The 20,272-nt window shown below is 44.7% G+C and overlaps 2 protein-coding genes and 1 long non-coding RNA gene across 6 annotated transcripts in view; 1 reads left to right on the top strand and 2 right to left on the bottom strand.

The window, feature by feature from the left end:
* MAP3K5 (mitogen-activated protein kinase kinase kinase 5) overlaps nt 1-5,808 on the bottom strand; it is a 103,546-nt gene extending 97,738 nt beyond the window's left edge. For 2 of the 4 annotated variants that reach the window (XR_014217753.1, XR_014217754.1), the window contains exon 1: nt 4,875-5,808. Coding sequence is in view for 2 of the 4 variants with exons in the window: in XM_082215887.1 (XP_082072013.1) it covers nt 4,875-5,331 (457 nt within the window). In the remaining 2 variants the exon portion in view is untranslated. The remainder of the gene's footprint in view (nt 1-4,874) is intronic. The other 2 variants (XM_082215887.1, XM_082215888.1) reach the window with 2 other exon arrangements.
* Nucleotides 5,809-7,656: 1,848 nt separating this feature from the next.
* Nucleotides 7,657-14,694, bottom strand: LOC309528523. The gene is made up of 2 exons (XR_014217791.1): nt 14,497-14,694; nt 7,657-11,570 (listed from the first exon to the last, which is right to left on the bottom strand). It is a non-coding gene; the product is annotated as an uncharacterized lncRNA (long non-coding RNA).
* Nucleotides 14,695-14,819: 125 nt separating this feature from the next.
* Nucleotides 14,820-20,272, top strand: part of PEX7 (peroxisomal biogenesis factor 7) — a 53,039-nt gene continuing 47,586 nt past the window's right edge. The window contains exons 1-3 of the mRNA XM_082216009.1: nt 14,820-14,987; nt 17,325-17,382; nt 18,954-19,104. Coding sequence (XP_082072135.1) covers nt 14,831-14,987; nt 17,325-17,382; nt 18,954-19,104 — 366 coding nt within the window. The 5' untranslated portion in view covers nt 14,820-14,830. The remainder of the gene's footprint in view (nt 14,988-17,324; nt 17,383-18,953; nt 19,105-20,272) is intronic.

Raw genomic sequence — 20,272 nt, 5'->3', positions numbered from 1 at the left:
TTGCTGTTTTAATGCCTTAATGTGAACATGCAATGCTGGTGAACACACGGCTCAGAAGTTCTTGCTGAGTTCCTCCCTGGCTCCTGCTGCTGCCACACTGACAGGAAACAAGCCAGAGTGTGGCTTGTCATGCCCTCAAACCTGAGTTGTAGTTTCTTTTTCTCGAAACAAACCATGATCCCAGGTTCAGATGTTGTGAGGGGACACTCTCTGGCTTGTTTCCCAGCAACTAGAAGGAAGAACACAGTGAGAACTTTAGAGCAGTGTGTACTAGTGCACTGCATGTTCACATTATGCATAGTTTCTTTAACTATGGTTTAGTGTAACATGTGAAGTGAGCCACCAGGAACATAGGAAGCTGCCTCCTATTGAGCTGGACCATCTAGCTCATTGGCTCTCCAGGGGTTCAGGCTGGGAACCTGCCTAGTCTTACCTGGAGAAGCTGCAGGTTAAACTTGAGACTTTCTGCCTGAAAAGCAGATGCTCTACCACTGAGCTACAGCCCTTCCCTTATGGTAGAACAACATTTATTGTGTAACCCTGGGACAACATTTCCTCACCAACGGTGCTGGTGGTCATAATAAACATCGTCACCCGAATTCTGTAGTCAGAGCTTGGTAAGGTAAACAGTGAGCTAATGCTAGCGGCACGTCAGCTGTTTTTAAAAACTACAGTGACAAAAATGTTCCTTTATAGAGTTCTGACATCACAGGAGCTAAATATAAAGAAGGGGAAATTCCCATACTCCCACACCTTCTGTTGACCTTTTGGCTGGTAATTGCTTGTTAGCTTATCATTTACAGCTGAATAATTAGTATTTATTTCTTAGGTAATTCTGTTGGGGGGGAGAAATAGGCATGTATATTCTTATTTGCGGGGATGTTAGCATTTTTAACAGAGAACAGTTAATCAACTCACTTTAATCATGCACACAACTAGGACTGTCAAAGAGTGTAAAGGGGTAGTTGTCACCAACATGTGGATGGCAGCTGGAGGAGGAGAAGACAGAGGGTGAAGAAAGAGCTGTGAGCGTAGTAGCCTTTCCCCCATCCTTTGTACCCTCTGGAAAACTCAACAAACCTTCTGCACCTGGAAATGGGTGTTGGAAACAGCTGTGGGCAAGTGCCTGAGGAAGTACCATCCACTTTGGGCCTGCTCATAAAAAGCAATCCTAGAGTGAGAGACTAGAGTGATGTCTGCTGTTTCCAGGAATTCTTATTGCTGTGAAACCTCTGTGGTTGAGCTGAGTTTGCTTGGACCCTGGGTAAGAACCCAGAGACTGAGATGGAGGTTGTGTCAGAAGGAAAATGGACTGAAAGTGATTTTTATATACTAGTAACTTTGCATTGTTATATGTAACTGTGTATTTTTGTTATATTTTTGTTTGAGCTGTATGTTGTTGCTTCAGGTTTCTGTACACTCCTTAGGGATATTTTAAATATATTAAGTGGTATGGCAATTAAATAAATAAAGTCATATGGCAATCAACTCTGTCTCCATTCATCTGACTTGGAAGAGGCAGCTGAGGTACTGGACAGGTGCTTGGAGGCACATAAAGACCTGATGTGGACAGATGAATGGAAGCTGAGCCCTGAAAAGGCAAACGTGTTATGTGTTCCAAGTTCTTGTGCCCAGGAAGAGGGGAGACAGTGTGCTATGCATGGGGTTTCACACACCCCTGCCCAGGAGGAGCAGGTCTGAAGCTTGGGGTCACTGGAGTCTCAGGTGGCCTTGATGACTATGAGTGCCTATTCTGAGCGAAGGATGGTTTGTCAACAACTTTAGTAATTCCTAGACTGGATTATTGCAGTGCCGTCTATGTGGTGCTGCACTTGAAGAGGCCTCTTAAACTTCCAGAGGTCCAAAAAGCAGCAACCAGATGACTAGCTGCGATACAATTTGGAACTTACCAAACCTCTTTTTTAAAAATGGCAGCACTGGTTGCCAGTTCATTTGAGTCCAAATCAGGGTGCTCCTTCCCCACAGACTCTATTGGACACAAAAATTGTCAGAGGGTATCCTCCTGCCTACCTAGCAGTTCGAAAGCACCCCTAAGTGCAAGTAGATAAATAGGGACCGCTTTCTAGCAGGAAGGTAAACTGTGTTTCCGTGTGCGGCGCTGGTGCTGGCTCGCCAGATGCAGCTTCGTCACACTGGCCACGTGACCCGGAAGTGTCTTCGGACAGCGCTGGCCCCTGGCCTCTTGAGCGAGATGAGCGCGCAACCCTAGAGTCGGTCACGACTGGCCCTGATGGGCAGGGGTACCTTTTATCCTCCTGGTAGTTCCACCACCCTTAGAACTTTGGGTATCAGTGGTCCAGGAGAGGGCATTTTTGTGTAATGCCCTCCTCAGAGAGGTGTGTCTGGCATCATCATCATGTAGTTTTTCTCTGTACACTAAGGAGGAACCTCTTTAACCTGGCTTTTGATATATTATTAAAGGGTCTAACCTGTTCCCTGATCTTAAGCTGCTTAAGCTGTTTTTAAATTGTGGTAACCTGCCCTGAGGCCTCATAATGATTGATTAGATTCTTACCTGCCCTTCACAATCTCTTTCCTATACACTGTGGGAGAGGAGTCATGTCCTAAAACAGGGACGAGGAATCTGGTTTTCCAAATGTTATTAACCTACAAGTCCCATTGGCCCTATCAACATGGTAAATGGAATGAGGGGATCTGTGCTCCAACATCTGGAGGGTCATAGTTTCCTCACCTTATAAGATATTTATAGGCCAAGTAGATTGATATATTAAGCACTGCCTCTAAGGACCCATTCATATGATTAATCTGGCATAGTATGCCTGTGGGTTTAAGACGTTTCTGGGATATACTGAAAAAGTTGTGTGTGCCAGTTCAAGACCCAACCTATATTTACCATACTAGTGGTCAATACACTTTCAGCAGCTGGTCAGTAAACACAGGCTAGGGGATGAACTGAGTGTGGTGACAGAGTTGCACAAATGGTCCCACCACACAAAAACTAAGCCTGGTTTTGCTCAGCCCATGTTCAAACCACACCAATTAGACAGTGTCACATGAACAAGTCCAAAGCCACATCAGTGGCTCTGAAAACAGAAATAGAAAGGTGGATGAATTAATTCTGAATAAATCTTTATGTTCCCAGGGAATCCCTGGGTGTGAACAGACAAGAGTGGACTACTTATTTCCAAAGGCTTCCTGCCAAAAGACTTAGCATTGAAACGCCTATTCACCTTTGTTTACAATCCTCAGGTACTACTGGCTAACAGCAGATGCAGAAGATGGACTGATTACTATCTTCGGAGCCAAGGAAACTATGAACAGCACAAGATGTGACAAAACACTCTAATTATTCTGTCTTCCATACAAAAGCCTAATAACAAATACACACGATCAGCTTTTCCAAAGACTAGCCCAGGTTTACTTCATAGACTAGGAAACAGCAGAAAGCATGTCACATGCTACCAACCTTCCCCAAGGGCCAGATCCCTATGCTAATACTTATCTAGGTATTTAAAATATTTCTAATCTACTGTTCAGGTCACATTGTCCTTGCAAGGCAGTTCACAAAAAGTTTTAAAAACAAGTAACATAATAAAAGCAGGACTCTGTCTAAACAGGTGATAAAGATGATAACATGCATGATTGGTTTGAAGGGCTGACTCCCAAATAAGGCCCTCAATTGAAAGAAAAGTTGGGTATGATAGTGTAAACTGGTTCCAACTACACCAAGTTATTTTGTTGTTGTTGTTTAGTCGTTTAGTCGTGTCCGACTCTTCGTGACCCACCAAGTTATTTACTTTAGCTTAAACCCAGATCTCAGTGGCTATCACAGGAATCGGGCTATTAGATCTTTATCAAGGTTTGAGCAGCTGATGATTGTGACTCCCTAATATTTATAAAATCTTGATAGTGAAGGCAATGGGATCAACCCAAAGCTTTAAAGACTCATGGGAACAGTGTTTCATGAAATAAGAGAAGAAAGGAAGTGGAAAGTACTGGGTATGAAAAACGATTATATTCAGTCTCAGCGAAAATATGGGGAAATTCCCTGCAAGCTACTCTCTGCTGGTATCAACTACCCTTAGTCACATTTTTATGGTGCTTAACATCACCTACCGGTAAGTGTTGGAGGGAATGTGAGGCATGGGGACATATTTCATTATGTGGTGGGAATGCACTCTTCAAGGAGCTGGGATTGGCTGCAGCTCTTTACCAAGAATGAACACGCGTTGGCAAACCTGGATTTGCTATTTTATAACATGTGTGAAATCTCCCCTCATTTTATCTTTAGGAAGCTGCCTTATACCAAGTCACACTATTGGTCCATCTAGCTCAGAACTGTCCACACTGACCACCAGCAGCTTTTCAGGGTTTCAGGCAAGGGTCTCACGCAACTTTACTTGGCGCTTTCATGGACTGAACCGCTTGCAAGCAAACCCAGGAAAAAGAAAAATGTGATGGGTTACGTTTGAATTTCAGACAAAATAATTGCCAAACAGCATTTAAGGGCCACTTGTGTAGATGACCTCTAGACCTTTCTCCATGTGCCATGTGAATGATCCGGAATAAATAACTGCCAACCACAAGGCCACCACCTGGATGAGGCTCAGCAGGTCTGGCAAGTGCCTCGATGGGGGAACACCTGGGAACTGCACTTATGCCGCCAGAAGAAAGTCGGCATGGAAATGTAAGAAAACACAGACATAATGCGTATTCCTCTCTTCACCCTACGTAGGTATTGAGAAGAGGTAAACGAAGCCTGAGGCCCCTCGCTTGCCCCACCACCTGCATGCGCTCACGCGTGGACTCTCCTCAGGTCAGCGCGCTTTCGGCTGCAGGCGCGGCGGCTTTTGCCTTCCGCCCGCCGGAAGGAAGCTCGCCTGCCGACTCACCCGCGTTGTAGAAGCGGTCGAGCACCGCCGTCTCGCCGAAGTCCAGCTTGCCGAAGTGCAGCGTCTGCAGGTCGGCGCCCACCGCCTCGCACGCTTCCCTCAGGCTCTGCAGGGCCCCGCTCTCCGCCGCCTGCAGCAGCCCCGGACTCGCCTCGTTGATCACGTAAGACACCGTGGTGCTCCTGTTGCTGTGGCCGCCGCCGCCGCCGCTGTTGTTTTTGGCCCGGGCCGCCGTGTCGCTGGCGGGGCAGACGGAGCTGCTGTCCTCATTCCAAAAGGTGCCGGGCGGCGGCGCGCCTGGGCCGCCCAGGAAACCCCGGCCCGCCGGCCCCTCGCCTGCCGCCGGCGCTCTCCTGGCGAGCCCATCCTCGTAGAGCAGCGGGCAGCCGCCGCCAAGAATGCCCGGCAGGCTGGGCACCGAGAAGCTGATGATCCCCGCCTCGCTGGGATCGCTCATGCCGGCTGCTCCTGTCCCAGCCGCCTCCTTGCCCCGGGACGAGACTTTATGCAGATGCCATGCCGCCGCCGCCTTTCCCCCTCGACCTGCTTTCTGCAGTTGGCTTGTGCGAGCTGTTGCCGAGCTGGAAACCGGAGCGGGAGGGGAGGAGGGAGAAAAGGAGCCCTTCTTTGATTTCAAGCTGCAGCGGCGAGGGAAACGCGGATTCCTCCGTTGCCCGCCAAAGCCACCATTGCGCACTCCTTTCCTGAGCCCCGCCGGCTCCTCAGGTTGGCGATCGGCTCATCCGGCAGCCCCAGGCGCCTTTGCAAGGGTATTATTGCACGCCAGCCGCCCTCGCTCTCGCAGGTCTTCAGCAAACCCGCCGCCGTTTGCGGGAGCGCGCCTCTCGCCGGTACGCAGCGTCTACCTCGCCCGAGGGGCTTTGCCAAAGTGAAAGACCGGGGAAAAGCGAGCGAACGAGCGCCCAGCCACTTGTTGCATTGCTACTGTGCAAAAGCAGCACCCTGCCCAGGAAAGGCTCCGCCCTCCTACCTTAGCCACGCCCCCTGCCCTGTAGTAGAGAGAGAACTGCGCATTCCTGCGCTTGTAAACATAAGACGAGCGCCAAAGTTTGGTCGAGAGGAATCGTGCGGCGCCTGAACCGAGAAGTGGCTCCTGTATGATAAAGCGCCCTCTGCTGTGCTTCTCCTCTCGTCGACTTTGCTCAAGGTTGCTTTTACGCAAACGGGAGCCCGTTAAGTAAAGAGGCTTCGCTTTACAGTCCCCACTTTCATTTCCTTTTTAAATGCAGAGGCAACTAGTGATGCAAGATCGTCACCGAGTATAATTTATAAATTTCAGTCCATTTTGGGTTTTTTTTTTGCTGGCATATTCTTCTTCCCTGCCCTTCTCCCCAAAGTCCCAGGGTGGGTTACAGCATTAAAGCACGTGACATGAACCTTATTCTTGAAATACTAGGTGGGAAATCGGATGAATTTCGCACATATACGAATTTTTATTCTGTTCTTCATCTGTTCAAGTATCTTGGGGGGAGGGGGTTCTCCTTAGAGCTGGAAGGTAACAATGAACTGTTCTCTTTGGTTCCAGTTAACTTCTGTTACACTTCTTCAGATACATTGAAATACAATGTACACTTCTTCAGATACACTTCTTCAGATGCACTGAAACTTCTGTTTCAGTGTATCTGAAGAAGTGTGCATGCACACAAAAGCTCATACCAAGAACTTACTTAGTTGGTCTTTAAGGTGCTACTGGAAGGAATTTTTTTATTTTGTTCTCTTTGGCAAAGGGTTGTAGCCAAGTGATCGAGCACATGCTTTTCATGCAGAAGATATACCTTGTCCCAAGCATCTCCACGTAGGGTTCAGGAAGGCCATTGTCTGAAACCCTGGAGAATTACTCTCTGTCTTTGGACTATAATGAGCTAGATAAGCTAATGGTCTGATTGGATAAGGGAACTAAGTTTCCTATTCTTATTTATTTAGTTATAAATCTTTTATAAACATCAAAGCAATCCTGGGGTTGTTTCCACCAAGATGTTTCAGCAAATATTTTCCAGGTTTTACTTCCAAGTGTACAGGACTAGGGTGGGTTCTATAGGGCTATAAGCATTAAAGGGCAGAGTGATTATTGATTGATTGGTTGCATTTATATCTCACCTTGTTTTTCCAAGAGATCTGGGTAGCATACATGGTTCTCTCCCCTGCTCCTTTAATTCCCACAACTACTGTGTGTGGTAGGTTAGGCTGAGGTAGGTCATGGCCGAGTGGGGATTTGAACCCTCTCCCAGTTCCCACTCCAACACTCTAGCAACTATAGCACACAGGCTCTACCCATTGACACACACCCAGCATGTGCAACAAAGTGTCCTTCTGCCTAAAGAATGCATCTATCATCATCATCATCATTATTATTTATTTTAAAATTGTTACATATGAAAAATAAGCCTATCAAGAATAAACTTTCTGTCCTAACCTCATTCACATGCTCATTTTCTGTATGCAAGTGCATTTTGCTAGGGGGAACATTCAAAGATATCATCACCCAACCTGTTCCTTGAAACCAAGTTCAGGGACCAATCCCATGCACCCACCAACATGCAGAAATAGCTCCCCTGTCTTCTTTGTGAATCTTTCCTTGCAATAGAACAAGCACTGTTGCTGATACCTCACGGGAAATAATCCCCTGGCATAGCCATAACAGATGATGTAAGTGCAAATGCAGAACTGGAGACAAACAGACTGGAGGTAGTATGAGTTAAAAGGCTATGGGAAGAAACTTCTCATTTGTTTAATAAATGCAGGCAACATTTGATGTGACAGGTCTGTTTGACATTCAAGCGAGTTTATTTACAACTTGTGCCCAAGACTGTACATCTTTGCATTGGCACAACACTATTAGAAAAAATATAAATAGAAAATACTTTATATGGGATCCACTGTTACACAGTGGTTACAATGTTTGTCTGAACTGGTAAAAGTCAGTACTGTATGTCTTGATTTCAATACAACCAGTGGTAAAAATGGGAACAGTGGTCAAGTTAAGTTAAACAAAGCTTTTTGCAGGGCAATTGAATAAATAGAGTGAATAAAAAGGGCTGAATCTAGCCACTTTCTCACAGCTTTCATCAAATATAATGTTGCTTACAGTGTGACCCCTAACACCAAAAATGTCAGGGATTTTAGTTTTGGTTATGTATAGGATACCTTTTGTGTAGCCCAAAATGGTCAAGGACTGAAGCACATGTTCAAATATGATAACTGGGCAATTGGTGGTTTCTGATTAAATTTTTGAGGCATCTACACCTGTCCACAATTTAATTAACCTATTCATTAAATATGGAATGAAAATGTATCTGGAATATCCTGAAATACTGCAAGAGCTCCCACAGCATGTTTTTCCTAGGGAATTTGCAATTTATAGGGGGAAAGAGCCTGTGGCATCTTAAAAACTAACAAATCTTTGAGCATAAGCATTCATGGATTATCTATGTGCTGTAATAAAATTGTCATAGCCCTCTGTTGTTTCTGTTAAAACAGACTAAAATAGCTCTCAGTCTGGAAGTTTTTGCATTTTATAGAATAGTCCTTGGCTGCCACCTACTGTTCTCTTGAGTGGATCCCCTTTTAGGACATTGTTACATCACATAACAATATAAATTACATTGTTGTTTTTTACACTTAAAATGTTAAGAACCACCATTAACTTTTCAATGACAAGTGTGTTAGTGATTTACAGCCATTTTTCTAGATCAGACAGGAACACTGTAGTATTTATGTAGCCTGGTCTGGAGGGAATAAGACTGTCTTGAAGTAACATAATCAAACTTTTAAAATTAACTGGCCTTGTATTATTTACTTGTGTCTAACACTGTGGACAGTGTTCTTGAAGCTACGAACATGAGTTTGACCAAGCTGCGGGAAGCAGTGGAAGACAGGAGTGCCTGGCGTGTTCTGGTCCATGGGGTCACGAAGAGTCGGACACGACTAAACGACTAAACAACAAAACAACATTTGTATTAAATATATATTAAAGGAAAATGATTGCCCTTGACCTTCAGTTTAAAATTAGTTTAAAATTTGGCCCTGGTAATAATTGTTGGCCTAGAATATTTTAGGAGCAGACACAGAGCCCAACTTTGGGGCAAACCTTTAACCCATAATTTATAACAGGGCCGGGGCACCTCAAGCCTTGGGGCGAAATGCTGGCCTCCCTTGGGACTTTCACCAGGCCATATCTCCCCCTAAGCCTTGTTTCATATCTTCCTTGAGTGTGTTGGCCTAGCTGGAAAATGTCAACCCTGATGATACTCTCTGCTTACCTGGATGGTGATAGAAGGGTATGTGAGTGTGTGTAGAAACTAGTCTACTATATGGAGATAGATTTTACATTAATTACTCCACACCCTTTTTCCTCTGGCACTGCAAGCAGCCCCCAGATGGGAATGTCACTCGTGGATTGAAAAAGGTTCCCTGCCCACGATGTATAATGTAAACCACCAGCCAATGCTTCTTTATCTGCATGTATTTATCATGTATATGGCTGGATTTGCTGCTTTGCCAGATTATAAACTTAGAATCCTTAGTTTTGAAAATAACTTTTATATGGGGGAAGAATTCCCCTATTCTGCTTCCACATTCACTCCTCTTTCCCCCCCCCCCCCATTATCACCATAAACAACTGCACTTCAAGACAGTGCCTGGAAGAAACACTGCTACTATCTTCCTCAGCAAGTTCTCATCTGTTTCTGATTCAAGGAGGATCACACTGCACCCAATTTAAAAGGATGCACAATTCCTCTTCCTCTGCTCTAGCCTTGCAAAAGCCTCCCACTTCCTCAATGACGCAACCTTTCAAAAGGGAATCAGCCCAGAGAAGACTGAGAGGGAAGGAACTCTCTTCCACATACTCTGCAGCTGTTGCTGCATGTCCCACAAAATCAAGCAGAAGAGACACACAGAAACTTCTTGAAACACAAACACACACACCAGCAGCTAATCTAGAGGGTGCAAGGAGGGCATCCAGCACAGCACAGTCTTCCACTCACATTTTTGCTTGGGATTCACCAGGCTTGCTAGGTACTGTGGCTGCGCTGCTCTTTCCAATGCAATTGGTATCACAATTAACACTGAACTGAGAAAGGCTGAATTCTTGTATCTACATTTAGAAAGCATTTCTATTATACAGAGCCCCTTGCCCTTTTCTGATACTTCAAGATTTTTGAGAATTTTCATGTATGGCAACACGGCTGTAAATTTGTAAGTTTCCCCAGGGCTTCTCGTTCTGGGATCCTGAAGCACACAACAGAAACACCCTTCTTCTCAAACCTTCTTGTTTTCACTGCTGGGACAAGGGTCAACACTGTCTTTGAGAGTCAGCTAATTTACTCCCTTCACTTTTCAGTCTAATTTACTCCCTTCACTTTAATTAGAGGATTCAGCCTAAGTATATTTTAGAATCATGTATCAAATTTAAAAATTAGTTTCTAACTTCTGAGCAGCAAGGTCACATCCTGGATTCTCAGTACAGAGCACCTCATATGACAAGAATGATGTTTTTTGATGGGTGGAAAATGATATAATTCCATAATTTCTTGTGCACACAGGGTACTTTTGATAAATCTAATGCACAAGTTAAGATGTTTAGTCAAACAAAGTTGTACTTTGTATTAAAATTGCTTAATGGTTACGCAACCCTTTTGCAAAATCTCATTATTTATGCTGCTTATCTTTCAGCCACCTACGCAGCTTGAAACCAATTGAAACTTTCAGGCTTTTTGACAATGCCAACAATAACACATCCATGCAGGAAATGCTAGAGGCTAAAATAATTAGGCACTGGTTTTTACATGGCATTGTTTATCATTCCAAGTTCAGAGTCGCAAAAGTGTGTGTCTTAAAACATTTCAGTTATTACAGAACAATGTAATAATTTGCAGAACGATTACTGATAAAACTCTACCAAGTGAGTCATTGGACTTTTATCATGCAAAAACTTACTCACATGATAGGATTTCACAACAAACAGAGTTGCAATCCTATGAGATAAAGTGGTATTAAAATCAATTAAACTTTCTTCTCAGAAAACATGCATCAGATAAGTCTCAAAGCTGCTATCGGAAAAGCATTTGCTCCTGAGAAAACTGACTCGAAAGGGACATCAAGCCCACAATGTTAGATATACTTATTAAGATGTGGCGTGTATGTTTCTTGAATCGTGGGAAGGAAGGAGGCAGACAGGCTTGGAGGAGGAAATAAAACATACAGAAAGGGGGCAGAGAAAGAAATTAATCTCCCGCGCCCAAGAAGCAACAAACAGACCACTCAGAAAAGAGGAGAGGCAGGAGAAACCAAAAAGACAGATGGGAGCAGGTGAGGGAAGGGAAATGAAACGGAAGGTGCCTCCAGACTGTCAGTATTTTGTGGGAGGGAGTCTACGCATATTGGAAATTAATGTTTGTGCAATTAAAATGGATTTAAGTGCTCTGCTGCTCTAGTGCTAGTGCAAAAAAATTAAAAAGAACATTGCCTTTTTGTGGTTTGGAAAGTGATGAGGAAATGCACTGAAAAGTGTGGGACGAATGAATGATTAATAGGAAAACGCCCACAAGCAATTCAGGATGAATGCTCATTATGATATAACCTCCCAGCATGCTTTGTGTAAGCAAATCAGAATGAGTGCTGAACACACTGGACACGCCCATAGAACTCTGCTTTCTTCTTGGTGTCAATCTCAATCTGGGGGAAAAGAGAGAGCGATAAGAAACTGGAATCAGTGATACTCCTCCTACTTCCTTTCAAAGCTTTCTGTAGTTTTCCAATGAGAGATTGCTCCTTTCTCAATTCCAAGGAATACAGGAAAAAAGTAAACTCCTGGAGAGGGGCGGGAGTGCAAAAGTTTCACAGGCACTGGAGGAGGCTTTCAGGGGCACCATTGCATTTGCCACACTGGGGACACCAGGCCTAATATAATGGATGCTGTCAGGTGAGAGTTTTTGGTGGATGGAATCTGGCATTTCAACTTGTGCCCCCCCCCCGTTAATCCTGCCTTTTTGCGCTGGAAAACAAACTTGCTAAATGCACCCCGCCACATGCTCCTGTGCATTTTAGAGGCCTAATTACAATAGTATCTTCGGTTTTATGCATTTGTCCATTTTTAACCTTGTAAATTACCCAGGGAATCAATGCTTATGAACATCAATAATAATAATAATAATAATAATAATAATTTTTTATTTATACCCCGCCCTCCCCAGCCAAGGCTCCTCAGAGCAGCTTACAAGCAATAATAAAAACAAGTTGAATGATTACTGCTTAAAAACAAAATTAAAATACATTAAAATATTACAACATTAAAATAAAATGTAGCCTCAACGCAGCAGGAGAAGGAAAGAAAAAAAGAAAGAGAGGGAAGGAATCAAATTGGCTCCAAGCCAAAGGCCAGGCGGAACAACTCTGTCTTACAGGCCCTGCGGAAAGAAATCAGATCTTGCAGGGCCCTGGTCTCATGAGGCAGAGCGTTCCACCAGGCTGGAGCCAAAGTTGAAAAGGCCCTGGCTCTGGTTGAAGCCAATCTAACTTCCTTAGGGCCTGGGACCACTAGGGTGTTGCTATTTATGGACCTTGAGGCTCTCCGTGGGGCATACCGGGAGAGGCAGTCTCGTAGGTACGAGGGTCCTAGGCCATGAAGGGCTTTAAAGGTCAAAAGCAGCACCTTAAATCTGACCCTGTACTCTACCGGGAGCCAGTGCAGTTTGAAAAGCACTGGGTGAATATGCTCCCATGGCAGAGACCCCATGAGGAGCCTCGCTGCAGCATTCTGCACCCTCTGGAGTTTCTGGGACAGCTTCAAGGGCAGCCCCGCGTAAAGCGAATTACAGTAGTCAAGCCTGGAGATGACCATTGCATGGATCACTGGTCGGGGCGGGAAAGGTAAGGGACCAACTGCTTGATGCGGCGAAGGTGGAAAAATGTTGCCTTGGCTGTTGCTGTAACTTGCGCCTCCATGGAAAGGGAGGCGTCAAGGATTACACCCAAACTCTTAACGGAAGGCAATGGCACTAATTGGGTCTCCACAAGAGAAGGGAGTTGGTCCCTCATCCCCATGCCATCCCGACCCAGCCATAGGACCTCTGTCTTTGAAGGATTTAGTTTCGGCTCCCTCGAAACCATCTAGCCACATCTTCCAAGCATCTGGTCAGTGTGTTCGGGGCCGAATCAGTGTGGCCATCCATCAGCAGATAGAGCTGAGTGTCATAAGCATACTGGTGACAGCCCAGCCCAAAGCTCCAGGTAATCTGGGATAATGCACACTTCTTCAGATACCATGCACGTGCATGCACATGAAAGCTCATACCAATAGCAAACTTAGTTGGTCTCTAAGGTGCTACTGGAAGGATTTTTTTTATTTTGTTTCATCTACGGCAGACCAGCACGGCTACCTACCTATATCTAAAAGATCAACATAGTTCTAATTGAAATAAATTTTAAAATTCAATAGCTACACAGCCTTCTCAACTACTGCATCTCCTATGGTGAGGGCTGCATCCCCTGTGGAAGTATTTCACCTTTGTACTGTCTTTAATGGCCCCAAAGCCCTGCCCAATCCTCATACTTTTAAGCCTTTTGTAGTCTGCCTTTGGGACGCGGGTGGTGCTGTGGGTTAAACCACAGAGCCTAGGACTTGCTGATCAGAAGGTCAGCGGTTCGAATCCCCGCGACGGGGTGAGCTCCCGTTGCTCAGTCCCTGCTCCTGCCAACCTAGCAGTTCGAAAGCACGTCAAAGTGCAAGTAGGTAAATAGGTACCGCTCCAGCGGGAAGGTAAACGGCGTTTCCGTGCGCTGCTCTAGTTCGCCAGAAGTGGCTTAGTCATGCTGGCCACATGACCCCGAAGCTGTATGCCGGCTCCCTCGGCCAATAAAGCGAGATGAGTGCCACAACCCCAGTCGGCCACGACTGGACCTAATGGTCAGGGGTCCCTTTACCTTTACCTAGTCTGCCTTTGGGACGCGGGTGGCGCTGTGGGCTAAAGCCTCAGCGCCTAGGGCTTGCCGATCGAAAGGTCGGCAGTTCGAATCCCCGCGGCGGGGTGCGCTCCCGCTGCTCGGTCCCAGCGCCTGCCAACCTAGCAGTTCGAAAGCACCCCCGGGTGCAAGTAGATAAATAGGTACCGCTTACCAGCGGGAAGGTAAACGGCGTTCCGTGTGCTGCGCTGGCTCGCAAGATGCAGCTTTGTCACGCTGGCCACGTGACCCGGAAGTGTCTCCGGACAGCGCTGGCCCCCGGCCTATAGATGTGAGATGGGCGCACAAACCCCAGAGTCTGTCAAGACTGGCCCGTTCGGGCAGGGGTACCTTTACCTTTACCTTTAGTCTGCCTTTACATAAGGGGCAGGGCCAGCCCCTCCATGAGGCAAGGTGAGGCAACTGCCTCGGGCAGCAGAATCCACAGGGGCGGCAGCTCCAGACGTAAGTCTTTAGTCCCCCTCCTTGTTGCCTGATGTAGATCTTCAGGCACCCATTCATCCCTGGTGGGGAGGGGGAGGCCGCCATTTTGTGGCTCGCCTCAGTTGCCTCAGTGTATTGGGCCACTCCTTTGCATTGGGTTAGAGAGAACACGATTAACGGCGCTTCGAACCACGGCAAGGAAATGAAGCGCGCCCACCTCTGCTCGCTATCGTCTTTCGCGTTTCTTCCCCGCACGTGGGGGGAAACGTCCCTCGAGCTGCGACGAGGAACCGGAAGCCTCGTTGAAGAAACACCGAGCAGGCTACTGCTATTGCAAGCCCTAGGGCGCTTCTCCATTACCGCCCCGCCCCAGAAACTGGAGAGGCGGCGCTCTTTACCCAAACCTATGATGGCGGCGGAGGCGACTTCTGCCCACAGTTCCGCTGGGCGGGGCGACGGCGACGGGAGCGGGACCTCCCCACAGAGAAGGAGAGGCGGCAGCGCCTCTCCCGCAGCCGGCCCGGGATAGCTCGAGCGACGCGGTTGAGGCTATGAGCCGCGGCGGCGGAGGTGGTGGTGGCGCGCCGGCGAAGCCCCCGAGGGCGCAGGCCTTCCGCCTGCCCGGCCGTCACGGCTACGCGGTCGAGTTCTCGCCTTACCTGCCCGGGCGCTTGGCCTGTGCTGCCTCGCAGTACTACGGGATTGCAGGTGAAGCGGCAGGCAGAGTGCGCATGCGTGGAGAGGGGGCAAAGCCGTGTTGTGTTTTCCAGGCTGCCCGGTTCTTCCTGCCCATCGACGTTGGTTGAAGGATGTGGTTTGCCGGGCAAGCAATTCTTTTAAAAAGAGTAATCTAAAAAGAAATCGAACGGCATCCCTTTTGCATGTTCGCTCCAGCCCCGCTTATTTAGGATTACCTTCCAAGCAAGCGTGATCCAGCCTTGTTGACTTGACAGCAAAGCCCCACGGATTTCGGTGGGGCTCGCTAGTTGCTGCCGCCTAGGCTTGAGGGCTGCAGCCTTTAGATGAGTATGCACTCAGTGGGGCTTGCTTTGGAGTAAGCACGCTTGTGGTCGGGCTCGTGCTTCGACGTTGAAAGGTTCCCACAGTGCATAGTAGAAAAAGGCAGTGCTTTTTTTCTTTAAAAATGTTTAGGGGTACTCTCATTTGGACTCAAGAAAAATCACCATTTTATAATTCAAATCGGGGAAAATAAATACAGTAAATGGACAAAAGTGCGAAGATTCGCAAATGTTTAGGGGTATGCATACCCCCAGAAAAAAAGCACTGGAAAAAAGTGTGTATCGAAGGCATCCGAACGGAAGAAGCGTGCTGTAGGATTTCTTGTAGGATTCTGAGCTGGAGGAAAGAGTGTTAAAATAGCACTTCCATTATGTGCCGTGTCAAAACTGCTTACTAAAACACACATACCTAATCCCAGTTGTTTCCATGGTTGTTTGCTGATGATCTGCCATAGGATGTGCTTTTTTGAGGTACTTGTGGCTGATACTTAGATATAAAGACCAACCTTAACAGTGTTTAAACATAAGGGCCTAAGAACAGTCCTGCTGGATCAGACCAAAAACCCAGTAGCCAACGATATGCCCATGGAAAACCCATAAGCAGAACACTCTACTTGTGCTCCCCAGCGACTGTTATTTACAGGCATATCACCTCTTATACGCACTAAAGGACAACTTCATATTCTGTATATGCCACCGTAGTATCTTCTTTGTTTTAGAAAATGGTTGATTCCAAACTGTAACACTTGACTGTAACACTTTAGATAGGTTTGATTGTGTAAATGAAAAAAACAACTTGAACACCAGGTATTTTATAGAATTGTTTTGCAATCCTGTGCATGCTTTCCTGAAAGCAACTCCTGTAAGTCAGTCTTCTTAAATCACCATTTGGTGGCATTGGACCTGACATTCAAGCTTGCTTAAGATGTCTAGTAATGTTCAGCTGAGGTTTTAAAATGCTTTGTATTTATCTCTAAGATTGCTGTTGAGTGTCCTGTCACTTCTTACCAATCCCATACCAATGAAGAACATGGTTCTGATCTTGCACCAATAGCATTAATTTCATGGGATTTGTGCAAAAGAATGTCCTGGTGAATTATGTGCTTGCATGACTTAATATATAAAACAGCAGAATTCTACACAGTATGTATACATAAAATATGTAAGGTTTGCTGTATTAAGCGGTGCTTACTTAACAGGTAAATATACTGCAAATGACAACAATTAAGTGCATATTTATACAACTTAATGAAGTCAATGGAGTTAAACTCCCACAACTTTCTGTGGCTACTGTTTCTTTACTAAGGTAACAAGAGTAATAGTTTACAAGCATTTTATTGTTGATTTCCCCACCCTTCTGCTTCAGTGTCTAACTTTGCATTTTCCCCATCACACATTTATAGCTGTTGATTCCTACCCACTATGGCACGGGTGTCAAACACAAGGCCCGCGGGCCAAATCCAGCCCGCCAGACCTCGACATGTGGCCTGTGTAGCCGCTGCCAGCCGCCAGCCTTCACCTTTTATTCTCGCTTTTTTTTTTTTGACACAAGAAAGCCGCCTCTTCAGCGCATGCGCGGCAGCCTACAAACCAGAGAACGTCTGCCCTCTAGCGGCGCCGGCTGTTCTGATGCAGCCCCCAATGAATTTGAGTTTGACACCCCTGCACTATGGCATTTGGACTCTGTTTTTTTGAACTGCTGCCAGCCCAAGTGGTCAGTGCAGAGCTAGGCAGATAAATAGCCTGACATGGTATAGACAGCTATCATCCTAATAATTCAAGTACTTCACTCTAATCTAATTATCCTAAAGTATAGTCTAAAGATAGATAAGACCACTGTTTGCTACATTAAACCAGATTGAAGCTAGTCTATTCCTGATATTTCCTGGGAACCACAATTGTGCCACATTGGGTTCTATGGTGGAATAATGACTATAAATTAAAGAAATAAAATAAAGAAAATAAATACTATATTCTACTATAAGGTATTTCCTTATTTTCAAAGAGTAATATTTTTCTTTTTCAGGTTGTGGAACTCTGGTAGTATTAGAACAAAATGAAGCTGGAATTCATCTCTTTAGAAGGTACTATTGTTCTATAACTTATTAATAAAAATATAATCATATAACCTTGATGTATTGGAATTGTCTCTAACCATCAAAATTGGAGCAGTCAAATAAAGAAAGTTGTGATCAACTTTTGGACTTCAATGTTATTTTAGAAGCTTCATTTTGCTTCTGAATCCAAGCCAAAACTTGGATTTAATGGAACAAAAATGGGATCCTTGGCTGCCTGGGATATATTTCCAAAATTAATTTCTGATTATTCTTGAGGGGATAATCTTTAACTACTTTAGCTAGGCTGTAGCGAGGAATCATTCATGTGCTCTGATCCTTCAAGGGCAAAATAGGTTAATTCACAGGTCCAAATATATAGAAGTGCACAAACTTTGGGATGTCTTGGTGAGCCACAAGGTAATGCCCTGTTCCCCTCACCACCTCTACACTTTAAACTTAGGGGAGAAGGGAGACTTTCTACTTCAGGGATGCTGAGAGGGTCTCCAGCGTAGTGCAGCTGAAGGAATATGCTACCCTTTCTCACTAGATTCAAGTACAGGAGGAAGTCTGAGGCTTGTCACACTTCGCACTCACCAGAATGCAGTAAGAAACACAATGGCAAGCATGACAATTAGAATTATGGATTCTTGCAGGTGTGCTTCTGCAAAATGATTTGCATTCAGAAGAGAATGTGATTCTTTAGTACACTGTGTGGATGGGGATACCTGTATACACCCATTTAGGTGTCAATGAGTGCTTCCATCTGCAGTCTTGGTGCCTTGCCTAAGTTGTGTCCAGTACCTTGTATGTGACTACATCTCTTAACTGAGACTGTGGAATTGTAGCTACAATGCTCCTTGAATGCCGTTTAGAACGTAAACCCTTTAAGCTGAAAAGGGATTTAAAAACCAGTAACGGGTAAGTGGCTGAGGCCTACCATTTGGCAGACTGGGGCCTACCAGACCTCAACCCTTACATAAAGTTTTAGGGCCAGGGGAAGCAACTGAGGAGGTGGGCAACAGCACTCTTGAGATTCCTGACCAAGACGTCAGCTTACAGGTTTTACAGCCAGCGCAGGTAGTGCAGGGCACACACAAGTTGAGCTGCCCTTTATGGAGATGCAGGAGAGCAAAGCTTAAAGCAGTGGTGAGGAACTCTGCAATGTTGTTGCACACCAACTCCCATCATTCTAGTTTAAAACATAGGAGAGGCACCAAGCTATGGAAGGCTAACTTTGTGAATCAGGCAAGTTATTTATCAGTTTTTTAAAAAAATCCTGCTCTCCTCCTAAGGAGTTCAAAGTAGCATTAGTGGTTCCCATCGTATTCTTACACAAGTTCTCTATGGGGTAAGTTAGGCTAAGACAGAATGTGTTTGGCTATAGAGTGCTCAGTGAAGCTTCAAGACTCATCCAATATCTTATTCCTGGTTGTTCCCCAGTCCAAAACTATCACTCTTTCTATGGAACTATACTGACTCCTGAGAAGTAATTTTTTTTTAAAAAAAAATCAGACTTAAATCTGCTATCTTTGCATATGAATTTATTTAAGTTATGTACCATTTCTCATGAACTAATGTGTTGGTTGCTATTTGTTTAGTTTTGACTGGAACGATGGCCTGTTTGATGTGACATGGAGTGAGAACAATGAGCATGTGCTTATCACATCCAGTGGAGATGGATCATTACAAATCTGGGACACAGAAAAGCCCACAGGTCCACTTCAAGTCTATAAAGAGCACAGTCAAGAGGTATAATAGATCTTGTTGTTGCATTTCTTTTCATTCACAAATAGGGACCTAAACACTTAGGCCTACTAAATACCTACTAAGTTGATAAACCAATGATAAGTGCAGTATTGACTTTACTGTTAGATTTCATTTTTCATCCTTTTTTGGGGTAATAGCTTGGAATTGGCTCTTTGAGCTGAATTCTCCTAATCTCTCTATTGGTTTCTTGCCATTGGTCTTGCTCCACTTTCTTGTGTTGTTTCTGAACAAAAGAAGATCATCTTAAAATTTAAAGAATACAATTAAAAATGTTAACTTATTTTTGAACACAGGAAAATCATATTAAAATTTTTAAGAGAAGCACTGCAGATGAGTTATAATTCTTACTAAAAAATTAGGAGAATTAAATTACATCCTCTAGAAATTGTAGTGATCTATCCTAAAGTTATATTTTATTTATCTTTTTCAGAGTTGCCACACATACTGAGTTGTCGGTTTTTTTAAATAATATTTTATTTTTTACCAACCACCAAAACACAGTGAAACAGTGAACCCCCACCCCCAGGCAGCTGATACACTGGGTATACATATTGAGTTAAGCTGTTCATGTAAATGTGACCGTCTATTTAAGCAGAGCAGTGCATAGCATATAGCTTTTCTGATCCACTCGGGGAAAAACCACAATCATTTCATCATCCATAGCATTAATAGCAAACATAAAAGTTTTCACATTCTATAAACTGAACTCAAAAGATTTTTTTCTGGGCTACAGAAATCATTAGCTTGTATTCTCCTATATCATATGAACTTCTGCCTTCTGAAATGAGTTATTACTTATTGGCTCTCATAAAGATGCCTAACCTATTTTTTTGCAGACATTGCAGCTATACGGGTTTCACAGAAGCGTGCTGACTCATAATGTTCTGCTAGCCTTCTAATATCTGAAAAATCCTTCAAGAATTATAGCTAATTTTGCTGTGGTTCATATCTGCTGAGGATTGTATTGATCATATAATTTATTTGTCCAGTGAAAAAGAATAAACTTCCTCCTAAGTATCAGAGGTTAGAAAGAAATTCACTGTTTTGGGAAGACCTGTTTTTAAGCTATTCCTATGACAAAGGGCTTGCCTCCTCCACTTATAAGTATCTGAATCTGGTGATTTCTGCAGACAATTTGAGAAGAATATGA

Source organism: Podarcis vaucheri, assembly GCF_965113315.1.
Source record: "Podarcis vaucheri genome assembly, chromosome: 3".
In the NCBI taxonomy this organism is placed as follows: Eukaryota; Metazoa; Chordata; class Lepidosauria; order Squamata; family Lacertidae; genus Podarcis; species Podarcis vaucheri.
This window is presented reverse-complemented; position numbering and strand designations above follow the sequence as displayed.